Genomic DNA, 15275 nt, shown 5'->3' on the forward strand with positions numbered 1-15275 from the left:
CATGGCATTAGGTGGCTCGGACAGCCTTTTCTGCTTGCTTTTATGAAGACAACACAGAGGAGTAATACCCCAAGGTGAGTTTATATCATCCCTGCTTCATAATAAGGTATTATCTATTTGAGGGTTTCTCTCTCCAGAACTAAGTAGTAAGGATTTAGTTAGGCATCATAGCTTAAAATCACATGCCTCAGAATCAGACTGTCTGGATTTGAATTATATTCTCTGTTATTTCTAATCCTATTAGCCTGGGCAAGTTCCTTGTACTTCCTAGTACCTCAGTTTCCCCATATGTAATTGAGAATGATGGTAGCAACCTGCTTTATAAGATTATTATGTGGATTAAATGAGTTAATGTTTGTAAATCACTGAATATAGTGCTTGGCTTGTAGAAATTACTGATGTTTGAAACAAAATTTAGACATTCTCTCCTAGCCTAAACTTTTTCATCTTTAGCTATATATACCCAGCAAATTTTTATTGAGCTCCTAATAAGGACCATGCATTTCATTGACTGAAAAACCAGATCCAGATATTAGAACGACTGATATCTGTATGATATGTTCAGTTTACAAAGCTCTCCTCATTTCGGTTTCTTACAATATTATGAGGAAGGCATTGTAAGAATTTTCAAGAATGTCATTTTTAAGTAAATAGACTAAGAGAAGAGACATCAATGAATAGATGGATGAATGAATGGATGGAAAGATGGATGGGTAGATGGACAGATGGACAGACGATTGGATGGATAGGCTGGCAGATAGATAAGCAGACGGATAGACATCTGCTGGGATGACTATTACAAATTTGCTCAATGTAAGCTTTAAGTTTGGACTTTCTTTTTAAAAACTGGATAAGAAAGAGTTTACATACTTTAGGAATAAAATATTTACAGAGAACAGAAAGTTGCTTTTTAGAGCAAGGAAATTATGAAAGAAAAATGTGTTTGGTTTAGATTTATGCATTATAACAGTGTTGAAAATCTAATTGGTATAAAACCAAAAAATCAAAAAAGGAAGACTTTAAAAACAAATTGAAACAGGCCAATTGAATTTTACTTTTCCAGGCTTAGGAAATGCCAAAAGAATAAACAGTCCATTTTTTTTTAATGAACTACAATGATGCATAAAAAAGGGAACCACTTTTGGCTTCCTGTTTGTGTTTATTTTTCTAGCAGATTAAAACATTTGAATAAATAGTATGCAATCTCTGAAATTACTCAAATGTTTTTGTTGTATTAATTTTTTCAATCCAAATTTCTAATTATTTGGAAACATTTTATGTTAGATGTTGTTAAGCATGGGTTTTCCAGATGTCTGTAATTTGGAATTATTTACACCTGGAAGATTCTAGTCTGATGTAAGGCAAAGATGGTTAGGGTCTTGGGGACTGAGGTTTCCCAAGTGACTTGGGAAAATCACTTCTCCTTTCTGAGTCTCAGTCTCTTTTATAAAATTGAGGGGTTTGGACTAAAGTATGCCTAAAAGCTTCTTGCAGCTCAATTAACCAGCCAATTTTCACTCTGGCATTTTAACTTGGAATTTGTAGACATTGCTTTCTTTTGTTTTACATTTTTAACAGAGTCCTCTCCTCCTTAGAAGATGACTCTTTAGGAAGTCTTGGGCAAGTTAGGCTTCAGGCACTTCAGTAGGCTTAAAATAATCAACATGTGTCTGTGGCAGCCACCCGGCCAGACCACGCACTGGAAAAATCACCCCGCCCCAGGATGGGCTTCACTCTAAAGACCCACACTTAACTGTGACCCTATTTAACTTTACTCTGTATCTGGGACTGATCAGACATAGGAGGCTTTCATGAAAGGGGAAAGCTCTGACTTTTAAGATGAGACCTGGAGGTCAGGCCCGTTCAGCCATAAAAAAAGTGCTTATGAGGGAAAGTCCTTGAAAGACTCATCATGGCTTCTTTGAAGTTACTGCTGATACTATATTTGGGGATCCAATAAACTGCAAATAAAAAAAAAAAAAAGAAAAAATGTTGGATTAAGATGTAAAAGAAGAGGCAAACTTGGTTGCTAGGAAAGCTCTCATTCTTCCCCAAAAGGCATATTTTAATTGATTTTTTCTTAAATCTCTTTAACTTTTTACTTGGTCAAGATGACACATTTGTGTGCTAAAACTTATCTCTGATTTTATATCCCTGCTGTCTGACGTGGTTTCTTGACTCACTACCTTTATTTTTACCAGAAACCTGATGTTGAATGGCTTAGCCTTTCTGGAATTGGCAGCCACCACAGCTAATGGAAGACACTTCGAACTAATTTAATAGCTTCCTACTTTATTACAGAAGTAAATCAAATGTGAACCTTTCTAATCACAGTCCTTCTTCAGGCTTGTGCCACCTCCTGCTGCCAATGATCATGACTACTGGCAGAATTGTGTCCACTGGGCAGGCCACATTAAATTTCATTCTCATCAATATGATTAACAGCCACTGAAAGTCTCAAGACAGCAAGAAACATATGACAAGTTCTTGTCACAATGGAGAGAAGACATACGTAAATAGAAACGATAATAGCAGCATCAATTGTGGGTTTAGGATTATATGCATTTTTAATATGTGTGTTTTAAGTAATGTCACATAGATTTTTCCATTTGTCCCTAACAGCTTCTTGAGGGTGGACTGAGCAGGAATCGTCATTGCTATTTTATCAATGAGGTTATTAAAACTAAGAGGGCAGTGCAGTGACTTGACTGAGGTTCCACAAATGGAAGGCAGACCCAGGTCATCTGTCTGCTGACTATTACCAAGTGCCAGTGGATGTAGGAGTAGAAGGACATTTTTATGTAAGAATAATAAATCACTGAACCAACACCGTTGAATATTTATTTTGACCCTTTCTTGGTTCTGGAAACTAAGCTTACCCTGTCCAGGTACTCTGGATACAAAGCTCTCACGTTGTACTTCTGGATTAGAAAGAAATGCCTTGTATTTCGGCATAAAAAATAGGCATTTATTCTAGAGGAAAATTGGTTAAAAGTAACATCAATATTATTAATCTCCATTGTCTGAGAGGAGTCTGTGTTCATAGACTCTGGGAGGGCCGGTGCTCCTTGGGTTTTTCTCTTCTGTTTGCCTAACCTTTCTGTAAATACCAGTTGAAAGAAGTGACCATATTGAATCTTCCCAGTTATTGAAATGAATGGCAATTCTCTTGGCCTTTTGAAGGGAGGCTTTGGTCAAAATGTGTTCCAAATCTCCCCTATGTGTTTTGGACAGGGGCACATAGCATAGAATCCAACAGTTTCTTCCTATGTCAGTCACAGTGGCACCAAGATCTACACATCTATTTCCATAATAGTTCGGCCCATTACCACAGAGGGAGTTTAAAGACATCTCTATCAGAGGGAAATACGGAAATATTTAGTCTGTCCTAAAAGAGCAATTTAAAGAGACAAATACAACAATTCGAAATGATACATGCAGAACTATATCCACGACCACTTATAGTTCACTCCCTCCTTGTGCCTGTACCAACTAAACTAGCAGCATGAAGTAGTAGAGTTAGAAAGACCTGAAATATTTAACTTACCTAAGCCATGGTCTTCTCATCTGTAAAACAGGACTGCTAACACCTGCCTTGGAGTGTTGTCAAGAAGACTAAATTAATGAGAATGTATTTAAAGTGCTTACCACAGTGGTATAATATGTGCTAACTGTTAATATTATTCTTTTTATTTATTACTTTGCAGAAATGTGCATCTGTGTGCAAGGGAGATTAACTGATGGGGAAACGTGAATAATTAGTTCAGTGAGACAGACCACAGTGATTGAGAAAATAACTTAAAGTAGCTGTCTTCTTATTAGAAATTATCTTTGTTGAGTGGTACAATATTTCCTTATAAAGTTTCATGAATTCTTCAGTGGCTCCAAGTAAATGCTTTTATTATAAGAGGATGAATTCATAAAGAACTATGGAATTGGCCACTGTAAACTTCACTCTCATGACAATTTATAAGATTTGTTCAAATCTGTTATACTTAGGTTAATACATATGTATATATATGGAGTGTGTGTGTCAGTAGCATTAACAAGTTTTCTCTGGCATTAAAGCACTTTTCTACCCTTTTTGGACCAATTTTCAATGTCCCAATGTCGCTAATAATTTTGGCTTTAATCACAAGGATAAGATCATTCAAGTTAAAGAGAGCATTTTTCAGGAAATAGATTGTAGAGAGTTGTAATGATTATCTTTTGCATGTAGATCCACAAACAAAGCTCACCACCTGTTCTAAGACTATTAGGGGCAATAGCATCAGTAGTAGTCATAATTTCATACCACATGCATAATGCATTGTGGCTTAGGGTAGGGGTGTGGCTCAGTGGCAAACACATAACTGTGTACTGCTGGCAGTGCATGTGCTAAGGAGAAATCCAGAGGAGAATTTTTTTTCAAATCCATTTCCCATTATCCAAGCTGTCTTTGGGACTTGTTTTGGTTATTGTCAGGAGTCAAATAGATTTACCATGCTGTTGCTGGTTCCACGCAGTCAACAAATCTTTTATATCCCATGTGTGTGCTATTTAGCCTCTGGAAATAATATCTCTTTTTGAAATATTTTTTGGGATGATTTTTGAGATGATTCCCAAACTTTTGTAATCGGAGAACTAACAGTAAAATAATTTTTTTTTTTTAACTTTTCAGAGAGAGCAGCTGAGGTGGCTTAAATTTATACTACTAAGTAGAATTTCACTGCTAGAGTCATGGATGCCTGATTTATGAAGGAAAAAGAAATGACATTGCCATATGATACACTGCTTCCTTGAACAAAATCCTTTAGGATATGTGGAGACCTGTCTTGACTGACAGAACAGCTGGAAAGTGACTATAGAACAAATGCAAGGGAACACAGAGAGAGACGATGGGACAGGTCCCATGACAGAGAGTGCTGCCACCTATCTGGATTCAGATCTAACATATAAATAATCCGTAATAAAAATATTCTTAAAGGAACAATATTTTCTACTGAAAAGACTCATTAACTCAGTATACCCACATTTGAAGGGCTACCTTAGACCTGTTTGGAATAACTGTGACCAGTGGATTCAAAATCAGTTGATAGAAATTCTAAGAAAGATTCTAGTGAGCATAAGACAGGATATTTGAATGAACAAAGGTTTCCAAAGCTGGAATGGGCTGCTTTGGAAGATGGTGCATTTCCTATCACTACGGGTATTCAAGAAGAAGTCACATGACCATTGATAGAACTTTGCAGATGATTCAAGCACCAGAAGAGAGGGGGGAGTTTGGGCCAAGTTTGTACTCGTATGGTCTTTTTGATCTCTGAGATTCAATGGAAAGAGCAGCGAGAATATAGTAAATTTATGTTAGATTTATAATTTACAAACTTGTCATTCTTTCCACAAACCATATTCCAGATTAAAAAATAAAATAAAATTGAAATTAAGGATTGCTGTTATCCCCATTATACCCATGAGGCAATTAAATTAAGACAGATTAAGATTTATCACATCCCTAAACCAGTGAAGAATAGGAAATCCCAACAATAATTTATATTGTGGGTTTTTTCTCCCTCTAGGATGAGACATTGATATAGTGGTTGATGATTGAGGCAAAGAATTGAGAGCCCGAACAACAGACTAAAGAATGAGAGCATTTAATGGAGACCTACCATTACACCTAAACTGTAAGGGAAAATGTTCAGTCAAGAAGCAGAATGCAAGCACCCCTTTCCCACCCCTACTCTCTCAAACACACACATACGCATAAACTTCTTCATCCAAACTTCCTCTGGCTGTTTACTTCCAGTGGACCATTTACCTCCAGCCCTATCCTTTGGCCTTTACAGCCAGGCAAGAATATAGCAATTATGATCTTGTCCAAAGCAGTCCTTCAAAGGTATTGTCTGAACCCTAGATCATTCTGGGAATACTCAAAAGATTGAAGTAGTGAGGACCCCAATCTGCCCTCTGTAGGTTGAGTCCAGGGTGAGTGCAATGATGCTGCTCTAAATCAGATCCTAATGATACCGGCTTGGGAAAGATCAGAAATGCGGGAGCCATTCTCAAATAGATCTTTTATCTATTATCTATTAGTAGTTCGAGGTTGGTCAAAAGGGGATGAGTAAAACAAGGAGAGTGCATGTCGGACGCCTAGATCAGTGCTATCTCTTCTGAACACATCTCTTACTGGCAAGGAAGGAAGGTCCTGGGATGGGAACGATTTAATGTTCAGTGTATGAAGCCAGGTAGGCAGAGCCACAGAATCTCTAAATGAGTCATTATATACTAAAACATACTTCCATATTTTTTACAATTTAGCTGCAAGATGGATTAAGCTGATTATACTATTTATGCCTTTCATTCCAAGAATTCATATGATCTAAATAGATAAACATAGCAAGCTTGAAGACATCTTAAAAATCATCTGGCTTAACCCTTTCATTTTACAGATAAAGTAGCAGATTCAGAGATATTGACTGGCTTTTTTAAGGTAACTCAGCAAGTTGCCAGCAGAACCAGAACTAGAACCCATGTCTTCTGTGTCCTGGTCTCAGTTTTCTCGTTACCCGATGCCACCTTCCTCATAAGTCTAGTAAAGAAGTCTCCATAGCCCTGAGGACATCAGCTTAATAGCATGATGCTGTCTATTTGGTGGAGTAATATAAATGACAATGACAGACAAAAAAGGTTCTCATGCTAAGGTCAAGGCACAGGAAAAGACACAAGACCCCAGGAATGGCAGAGAAGACAGAAAGCTCCTCATTTTGACTTAAGCCATGGAAGGTATTGTGGGCCCAGGGTTCGTGACTGTGTTAATTCAAGTATATTCACGATGTAAATCTCTTGCCTACCTAATTTCCCACTCCTTTCAGTCATCAGACTCAACTGCACTGAGTTGGAACTCTTTTCTCAGTACATACCTGTATTTTTAGAGCACCCTGCTTTTGTCAGGTATTCTTTACCCAGAATACTTTTTCCTACTCATCTTCAGATATCCAACCCTGTTATTCTATCAAGGTTGATCCCCAGTGTCCCCTCCTTAAGGAGTCTTACTTCTCTCTCACCAGTGATATGTTTTCTCACTTAGCCATATCTGTTGGTCCCTTGTCTAATTTACTCTTAGAATAAAAACTATTTGGATAAAATTGAAGAACATAATATTAATGACAAGGAAATACAAGAAATTCTCTAACTTCATAAAGACCTAAAGTATTTATTCTTTCTTTCTTTCATTCATTTAACTTTCTAGTTTAACAAGCCTTTGCTGAGCACTCACTTCTCATATCCAAATCACATATATTCCTCAAATATCAGCTTAAGCATTATATTCTTCATGGATCTCTCCCTAATTCCTTACCGGTAAGTAATAAATACTTCTCATAAATCAGCTATTTATTGTCTATATTTTGCAACCAAAAGTTCTTTCCTCCTAGTAGACAGTAAATTCTCAGAGAAGTATTTTTCTTGGGGAAAAATATCAAGAAAAGATAACACATAATTTTTGCCTATTTTTTAAAATAGGATCGAATCAGAGATTTACTGATAACCTACTCACACTAAATTCTTGGTTACAGTAAAATAATTCATATGCAGAAATGATGAGGTGATGATTTAATTAACTCATTATTTTTTTTTTTCTCCTCTTAGGGATTTTCTAGCCATCAGTACTTGGCAGCCAGTACTATTCCATTTACCCTCTGGCTCTGGAAAAGATATTTGAAAATGCAGCAGCATTCAAAGTGAGGGTTGTTAAAATCATCATTTCCCTAAAGGATGTCAGAAGTCCTAAGGGGAAATATTTACAAGGAATATCTGTTTTCTCTTTGGAATTTACAGATTTTATTTGTCTATTTTTCTCTTTTTACATGCCTCACCCTTCCCTCATCCCACGTGGCAATAAAACAGATCTGGTTGTCTTTCTGCAGATGAATCCATCATCCAGTAGCTGGCTAAAGTCTATGTCCGTTTAACTAAATGTCTTTCAGTTAATCACAGTTTGCTAACAGATTTTCAACATTATCATTAGTTTAATTTTTAAAAAAATGTTTAGGAATGATTTACTAGTTCCATTTTAACTAAACTCCATTTGAAAAACAGCTATCAGGAGAGTGCTATAATTTTAACCAGCCACCATAATTTAAAAAAATTGATGAAGTAATATAATAGTACCTATTTTGGGTTGTGTTATTTCTGTATGTTCCCACATCACTCTCTTTCGCACTAATTGTCTGTTTACTTGCTATAGTCCTCACAATGCTATAATCTCTTATTATATTAATGTTGACATATATTGAAAGACACTCATATCCTGTATGCCTATCATAATGAGTGACTAACCCACAGTGATATATCAAGTGTTCTCAATAAGTGTTTGACGAGTGACAACTATATGAGCAGCCTTTCATCAAGTTCTTATTGAGACTCCAAGATGTACCATGGAGGGTTAATCACCAGTAATACAACAGCCAATCAGAGAGACATAGAAACACAGCTTTTTGTAAGCTGAGTTTAACTTTCAAAGTGAAAAGATAGTTTCATTTTGGTTTTCTACAAATTAGTTATTTTATTATTTTTTTTAGCTTACAAAATCTTGGTCTTCTTCTGTGTACTAGTAAATATTTTCAGAGCTCTGCCCCGAGAGAACCTGTGAAGAACTCAGACATGTCAACAGATAATTGTGATGTTGTGCAGGAGGCATCATGAGGGAGATCTCAGGTTTATCTAGGCACGTGAGATTTGGTTGTTAGTTGCAGACACAACAGAGGAAATGATGTCTATGCAAACTACTGAAGATGAATAAGAAATCCTCAGGCAAAGATTTAGAAAGAGAATTTTTCAAGAAAAGGAACACTACAATCTCTCAAAGGGTAGAGAGTGAATGGAAATGAGACAAAACTCAACAGGATCATAGTTTAGAAAGCAATAGAAAATAGTGAGAGGTGAGTCAGGCAGGTAAACCAGAACTTGTCAGGCAAGAACTTTCGAGTCACTTAAAGAATTTGAATGTCAGTTTCAGACTTTTGGGGGAGCTTTTGACAGTTTAAATCAAGGAGAGATAAGATCAGATTTGCATTGTAGAAAGATCATTCTGTCTTCTGTTTGGTAAATAGAGTAAGGGGGACAGGAGTTCACAAGAAATTTCCTACTGCTGTTTTCCTTTGTTTAAATATTATGCCCTTCATGCACACACGTGTATTCACAAGTGCATGTGCACACACACATGCATGCACACAACTTTTCAGAATTTCACCTGTCTTATTTAAATTATATCAATCGAATTTACTGGTGGCACTAACAGACCTCCTTCCAAGATTAAGCCCTTCCTTTGCTGAAATCCTTTTTTTTATTCAGAAAATCATGATAAACCTTGACTCTTGCTTACTTTATCAATCTATTTCCATTTGTTTCTTCATAACAAACATATACTACATCTGTTTTTGAAAGTTAGAAAACAAGATAAGAAATAACGATTATTAAGTCTTAAATTAAGTCCCCTGCCTCCACTTGAACACAGCTACTATGAACATTTGGTGTATAAATTTTTTTAATGAATTTATATTTATTTATTTATAAGTGGATCCATACTATAGATAGTATTATGCAGTCTCTTTTTTCCCCCAAGAGCATATCATGAGCATTTTTGTGTGTCTCATTAGTCTCAGTGGTCATTTAATATTCTACCATATGAGTGTACTGTAATTTAGTTCATCCCTATTGTTAGAAATGTCACTTTTAATTTGATTGGATCAGAGTTAATATGGAATCTTCGAAATTCTGTTTTACAAAATTAAGATGAGATTTCCTAGGTAAACTTTTCTGTCTGGTTCTCTGTATTATGTGGGTTTTCAGCATTCTTCAGGAACTTTACTATTAATTAAAATAATACCAGGAAAGTATCACCCCTTTGAGAGTTTTCTGCATCAGGATACATTGCTACTTACAATAAAATGAAAGGAGATATTAGAGGTAGAGTCTTAATCAAACCGTTTTACAGAATAACTGAAATGGAAGGTTTATGTACCATAAATAAAAACAGATTCACTACTCCAGAATGCCTAGAAGAAAAGATTCATTTGCCTTGAAGTTTTTAGTGTGATCCTGCAAAATTGTAAAGGAAACCTGGTATTTTAATTTTCATTTGGAACTCAATTTTTTCTTAACCTTGTTTTCCATCCTGTTTTAATGTCAAAACAGATCTACCAAAGTAATTTCATGATACTTTTATAGAAAGCGCACTGAATTAGAAGTTAAGATGCTCTAATTTAGTTGCTAGCTTTGGTCAACTTATTACTTGAGAGAATATAGCAGAGAGATTAAGGGTTTGAGTTCTGATGTAAGACATTGAGTTCAAAGTCAGAGTCAATTACTTATGGCTTTTAGTTTTCTTAATTGTAAATGAGGTTATTGATTCCTACTTCACTGTTATTTTAATTTTTAAAATGTGGTATTTTAGTTTGTTAAGGCTTCCATAACAAAATACCACAGACAGGTAGCTTAAACAACAGACATTTATTTTCTCACACTTATGGAGGCTAGAAGTTCAAGATGAAAGTATCTGTAGGATTAATTTCTTCTGAGGCCTCTCTCCTTGGCTTGCATATGGTTGCCTTCTCACTGTGTCCTCACATGGTCTTTTTCGCTGTAGGCCAATGCCCCTGGTGTCTCTCTCTGTATCCTAATCTCCTTTTCTTATAAAGATACCAGTCAGATGGGATTAGGGCCTCATTTTAACTTAATTATGTCTTTAATGTCTCTTTCTCTAAATACAGTCACATTGTGAGGTACTAGGGGTTAGGATGTCAGCATATGAATTTTAGGGGATACAATTTATCCCATAAGATATGGTAATATATGTAAGACATTTATCTCAAGTCTCTGACATAATATATGAACAATAATAGCAGCCACTATTATTATTTTGCCCCTCTGAGCTTCATTTTTCTCATTGTGAAATTGAGATATTAATATCCACCCAGTCTAGATAAGATGATGGCTTGAGGCAATTTATGTTAAATTTCTTTGTAAATTAAGTGGTAGGAGACTGTTGTTAATTTCAGGTGTACAAGTATATACTCAATCTCTTCCCTTTGAGAAGATGCACATACATCCAGGCATTTGCTCTTAGCTTCTTTTCCATTAGAGCTGGGAGTTGGAAGAGTAGAATTTAGGCTCCCATTCATCTCCCTTTTATTTTCACAGGTGCCAGCATCCTCACTTTCTGACCAGGAAAGTGCAAGGTTAATAATTGTCAATTCATATAGCTTTTCCCAGAGAGACTTATTCTGCTCATATGGGGCATGGCGCAAAGATTAATGAAAGTGTAACAGAATCTCTCCAAGTGAGAATTCCTCTAGTGCCTCATGGGAGTATTTTCGAATGAATGTTGTTTATATTAATTTATAATAGGACCACATGTTCTGCAATTTCTCTGTGGTTGAAAATTGGACTTGCTATGGAGTCTTTAAAATATAAAAGGCTTTAGGTCTCCCAGAAACTGGGAAATATGGCAATTTAGCTCTTTATTGGCATGCCTGATAAACTTTTGGAGTATAAGTATGTGGCCTGGTTCTGTAATGCTCAAGGATTCAAAGCCAGTTGGAGACATGATTGGAGGGAGTAGGGTGTACTGGCACCCGGGACTTTGTGGGACTGATTTAATCTTCCTATGTCACTAAAGTATAGATCATCCTATGTTACTAATATAACCTAGTAAACCAGAATTACTACTCTCCAATGAGATGGAAATGTTTCTGGAAGGGAATTTCAATAGATTCAAGTCACTCCATTGCTCTGAAATTTTCAAGTGCTTCTCCAAATATGACGCTATATGTGCTTAGCTTCAAATCCACACTCCTTTGGTATTCTCAACTATTAAGTATTCTCAACTATTCTAAACCCTCAATATCTGTACTCTCAACAAACTAATTCTTACATATGGATGACAGTTTTTCTAAGTGTCTTACCCATGGAGAAATGGCTTTCCTGGCACCTCTGCCTGTTGAAAATTCCATCTGTACTTCAGTGTTCATTACGAATGCCATATTCATAAGATCTTCATGAAAACTCTCTAGATCAAAATCCACCTATTTAGAAGTACTTTTTCCTACTTTGAATCCTTATAGTATTTGTTTTTACTTCTTTTATAGTCCCTTACTTAACCCTAAATTATAGGTATTTGTCTGGTTTCCCACCCGATCCCCCAGATTAGCTACTGAAAAGCAGGAATTATCTCAATTTTCTCTCCATCATCCCCACCCACCCAATACCCAACACAAGACCCTTATTAAATGTTGGTCAGATTGAATTGAAAGACAAAGTAGAGTAGCTTGCGCCTCAGGGTCCCTAGAAATACATAGTTATAGTACCCTATGCAGATGAAGTGAGAATATTGGACTCCGTGTGTGGAAGATCATAGTGACAATCTTTTCTTAGTACAGGGCAAACATGCAGCTGCTAAGCTCTGCCACAATATAACATTTCAAGGAGAAAGAAGCCAATGTAAACCCACAGTATGTGCAAAGTAAAAATCAGAAACCCTGAGTTTTTTAACCACTGAATATAATTTTATAGTTTATTTGATATGATTTTTCTAGACTGTGGTTCAGTTCGAACAAGACTTTTCATTTAAACACAATCGTAGTTTTCTTCTATACTCATTAGTAACCACTTTTCAGCTTTAATTTTGCTTATTCTGGGGCAAGGACAAAGATATTCCTTTGTGACTTTTGGAGAGATTTATTTAGGTGTAACTTTTTTATGCACTTGTCCAAGACAATATATTCTTCATATTCTTACTGAATAAGGAGAATTGGCCACTTAGTCTTAGACGTTGTGAAATTTACTAGGAAAACTACTAACTTTGGAATTAGAAGATCAAGTTGTGGAGTCCAGCATTTCTATTAGGATCCATGTGGTCCTGAGACCAATTTCTCATTTATTCATATGAGTATAATAGAAGAAGAAGTTTTATACCAAATGACGTCTAATGACCATTTCAGTTTGCACTTTGGGATTCTAAGATCACTTAGGTGATGATTTTACAAATAAAGCCATTCTTTCATCAAAGTTAATGAAATTTACTCCAAGTGCAGGTTGCTGTAAATATACCATTAAAGTAGAGTCTCAGATTAGTCCTTTGAGCCACTCTGAAGTAGGCAGGGTGATTCTTTGGTCAAATGTAAAATACAGTATTCCACTCATAGAAATTAACTATCACATTAGCATATTAAAGATTCTAAAAATATTACCCCAAATAAATCTGTTTAAGTTTTAATATAGTCTATGTTAATATAGTTATAGTTATACCTAATTAACTATAATTTTTATATATAGTCTTATGACTATCCAGGGGAATATACTTAGAGAGATAAGGGCTGACTACAAATCCAAAGACATTTTTCCTTGTCCTTCCGGATTGGTCTGAATCATTTGTGATAATATACAAATGATTGTGCACTCCTTCTAGGAAGTCTTCCCTTGTTTTCTCTGGGCCAAAGACCCCAAATGTACCTCAAGTGAAGACCTTGCCCAACACTCAATCGATCAACTCTCGAGTCAGGATTCTTCACTACTAAGAAGATGCATTCCTTTGCATTCTTTTCGTTATATCAAACACAATCTGTTGTAGTTCAAAATGAATGAATGATTCTTTTCTCCAACCCATAACCAAATTTGAAAACCACTTGTGAAACAATGACTTCATTGCTATTTCCATCATATTCTTAATTGACTGCCTTTGAAATTTTAAGGATATCCTCAACTTTTACATTTGACTAATGCTATGAGCTGAACTGGGTCCCCCCTAAAATTATTATGTTGAATCTTTAACTCTCAGTGTGATGATATTTGGACATAGGGGCCTTTCAGAGGTAATTAGGTTAAGATGAGATCATGAGGTGGGGCCCTCATGATAGAATTAGTGGCTTATAAGTGGAGACACCAGAGAGTTTGCTCACTCTCTACCATGTGAGGACACCATGAGAAGACAGTCATCTGCAAACCAGGAAGAGAGCTCTTGCAAGAATCTAGACATCCTGGTATTCTGATCTTTGACATCCAGCCTCCAGAACTGTGAGAAAATAAATATCTGTTGTTTAAGCCACCCAGTCTGTGGTATTTCACTATGACATCCCAAGCTGACTAAGACAAATAACTTGCTTTTCCTTTATGTGAGAAACATTTCCCAAGAATTTTTTTCTGTCCTCCAGTCTCCCTTCACTACCAGTTTGTCCTACAATAACCAGGCTAACCCTTCCATAAGAGAGAGTGTATCAAGTTGATAATATACCTCCATTCTCATACCATTCTTCCTGCTGAGAAATGAAAAGTATTTCAGACTTCTGCATACAAGGAGCTTGGATGTTGCCGTTCCATCCTAGCAACAAATAAAACGCTGAACAGGTTAAAAAATAAATAATTCTTCTAGGGTCCGCTAAAAGAGGTGAGGACACAATATTAAAGAAAGTCACTGTCAAGAGTATTGACAAACAAGTGACAGACTAGGAAAGAATATTTCCAAAAGACACATTTGAGATAAGCAATTATTATCCAAAATATACAAAGAACTCTTAAAACTCAAAAAAGAAGAAACAAACAATTCAATTAAAAAATGAGCCAAAGACCTGTACAGGTATCTCACCAAAAATATATATACAGTTGGTCAATAATCATATGAAAAAATCCTCCACATTATATATCATCAGGGAAATGTAAGTTAAAAAGAGATGCTATAACTACACACCTATTAGAATGGCCAAAGTCCAGAATACTGACAGTATCAAATACTAACAAGGATATAGGGCAACAAGAACTCTCATTCCTTGCTGGTGAGAATGAAAAATTAGGAGTCCACTCCAGAAGACAGTTTGGCAGTTTCTTACAAAACTAAACTTGTCTTGCCATAGCATCTAGCAGTCTCTCTCCTTGGTGTTTACCCAAAAGAATTGACAACATGGTCACCCCATAACTTGCACACAAATATTTATAGAAGCTGTATTCATAATATCCAAAACTTGGAAACAACCAAAGTGTTCTTCAGAAGGCAAAAGGATAAACTGTAGGTATTCCATTCCAGACAACGGAATATTATATAATGCTAAAAAAAAATGAGCTATCAAGCTGTGAAAAGACATAGAAGAACCTTAAATGCATATTACCAAGTGAAACAAGACAATCTGAAAAGGCACAATACCATGTGATTGCAAATATATGACATTCGAAAAAGGCAAAACTATAGAGAAACTGAAAAAGATGAGTGGTTGCCAGTGTTTGGAGTGGAAAGAGATGAATAGATGGTG

General features: G+C 35.9%; 1 protein-coding gene across 1 annotated transcript in view; it reads left to right on the forward strand.

The window, feature by feature from the left end:
• Positions 1-7699, forward strand: part of LOC105306532 (prolyl 3-hydroxylase 2-like) — a 100993-nt gene extending 93294 nt beyond the window's left edge. The window contains exons 2-3 of the mRNA XM_023525587.1: positions 7229-7338; positions 7627-7699. Coding sequence (XP_023381355.1) covers positions 7229-7338; positions 7627-7699 — 183 coding nt within the window. The remainder of the gene's footprint in view (positions 1-7228; positions 7339-7626) is intronic.
• The last annotated feature ends 7576 nt before the right edge of the window (positions 7700-15275 follow it).

The sequence above is a fragment of the Pteropus vampyrus genome, unplaced genomic scaffold (genome assembly GCF_000151845.1).
Source record: "Pteropus vampyrus isolate Shadow unplaced genomic scaffold, Pvam_2.0 Scaffold14, whole genome shotgun sequence".
NCBI lineage: Eukaryota > Metazoa > Chordata > Mammalia > Chiroptera > Pteropodidae > Pteropus > Pteropus vampyrus.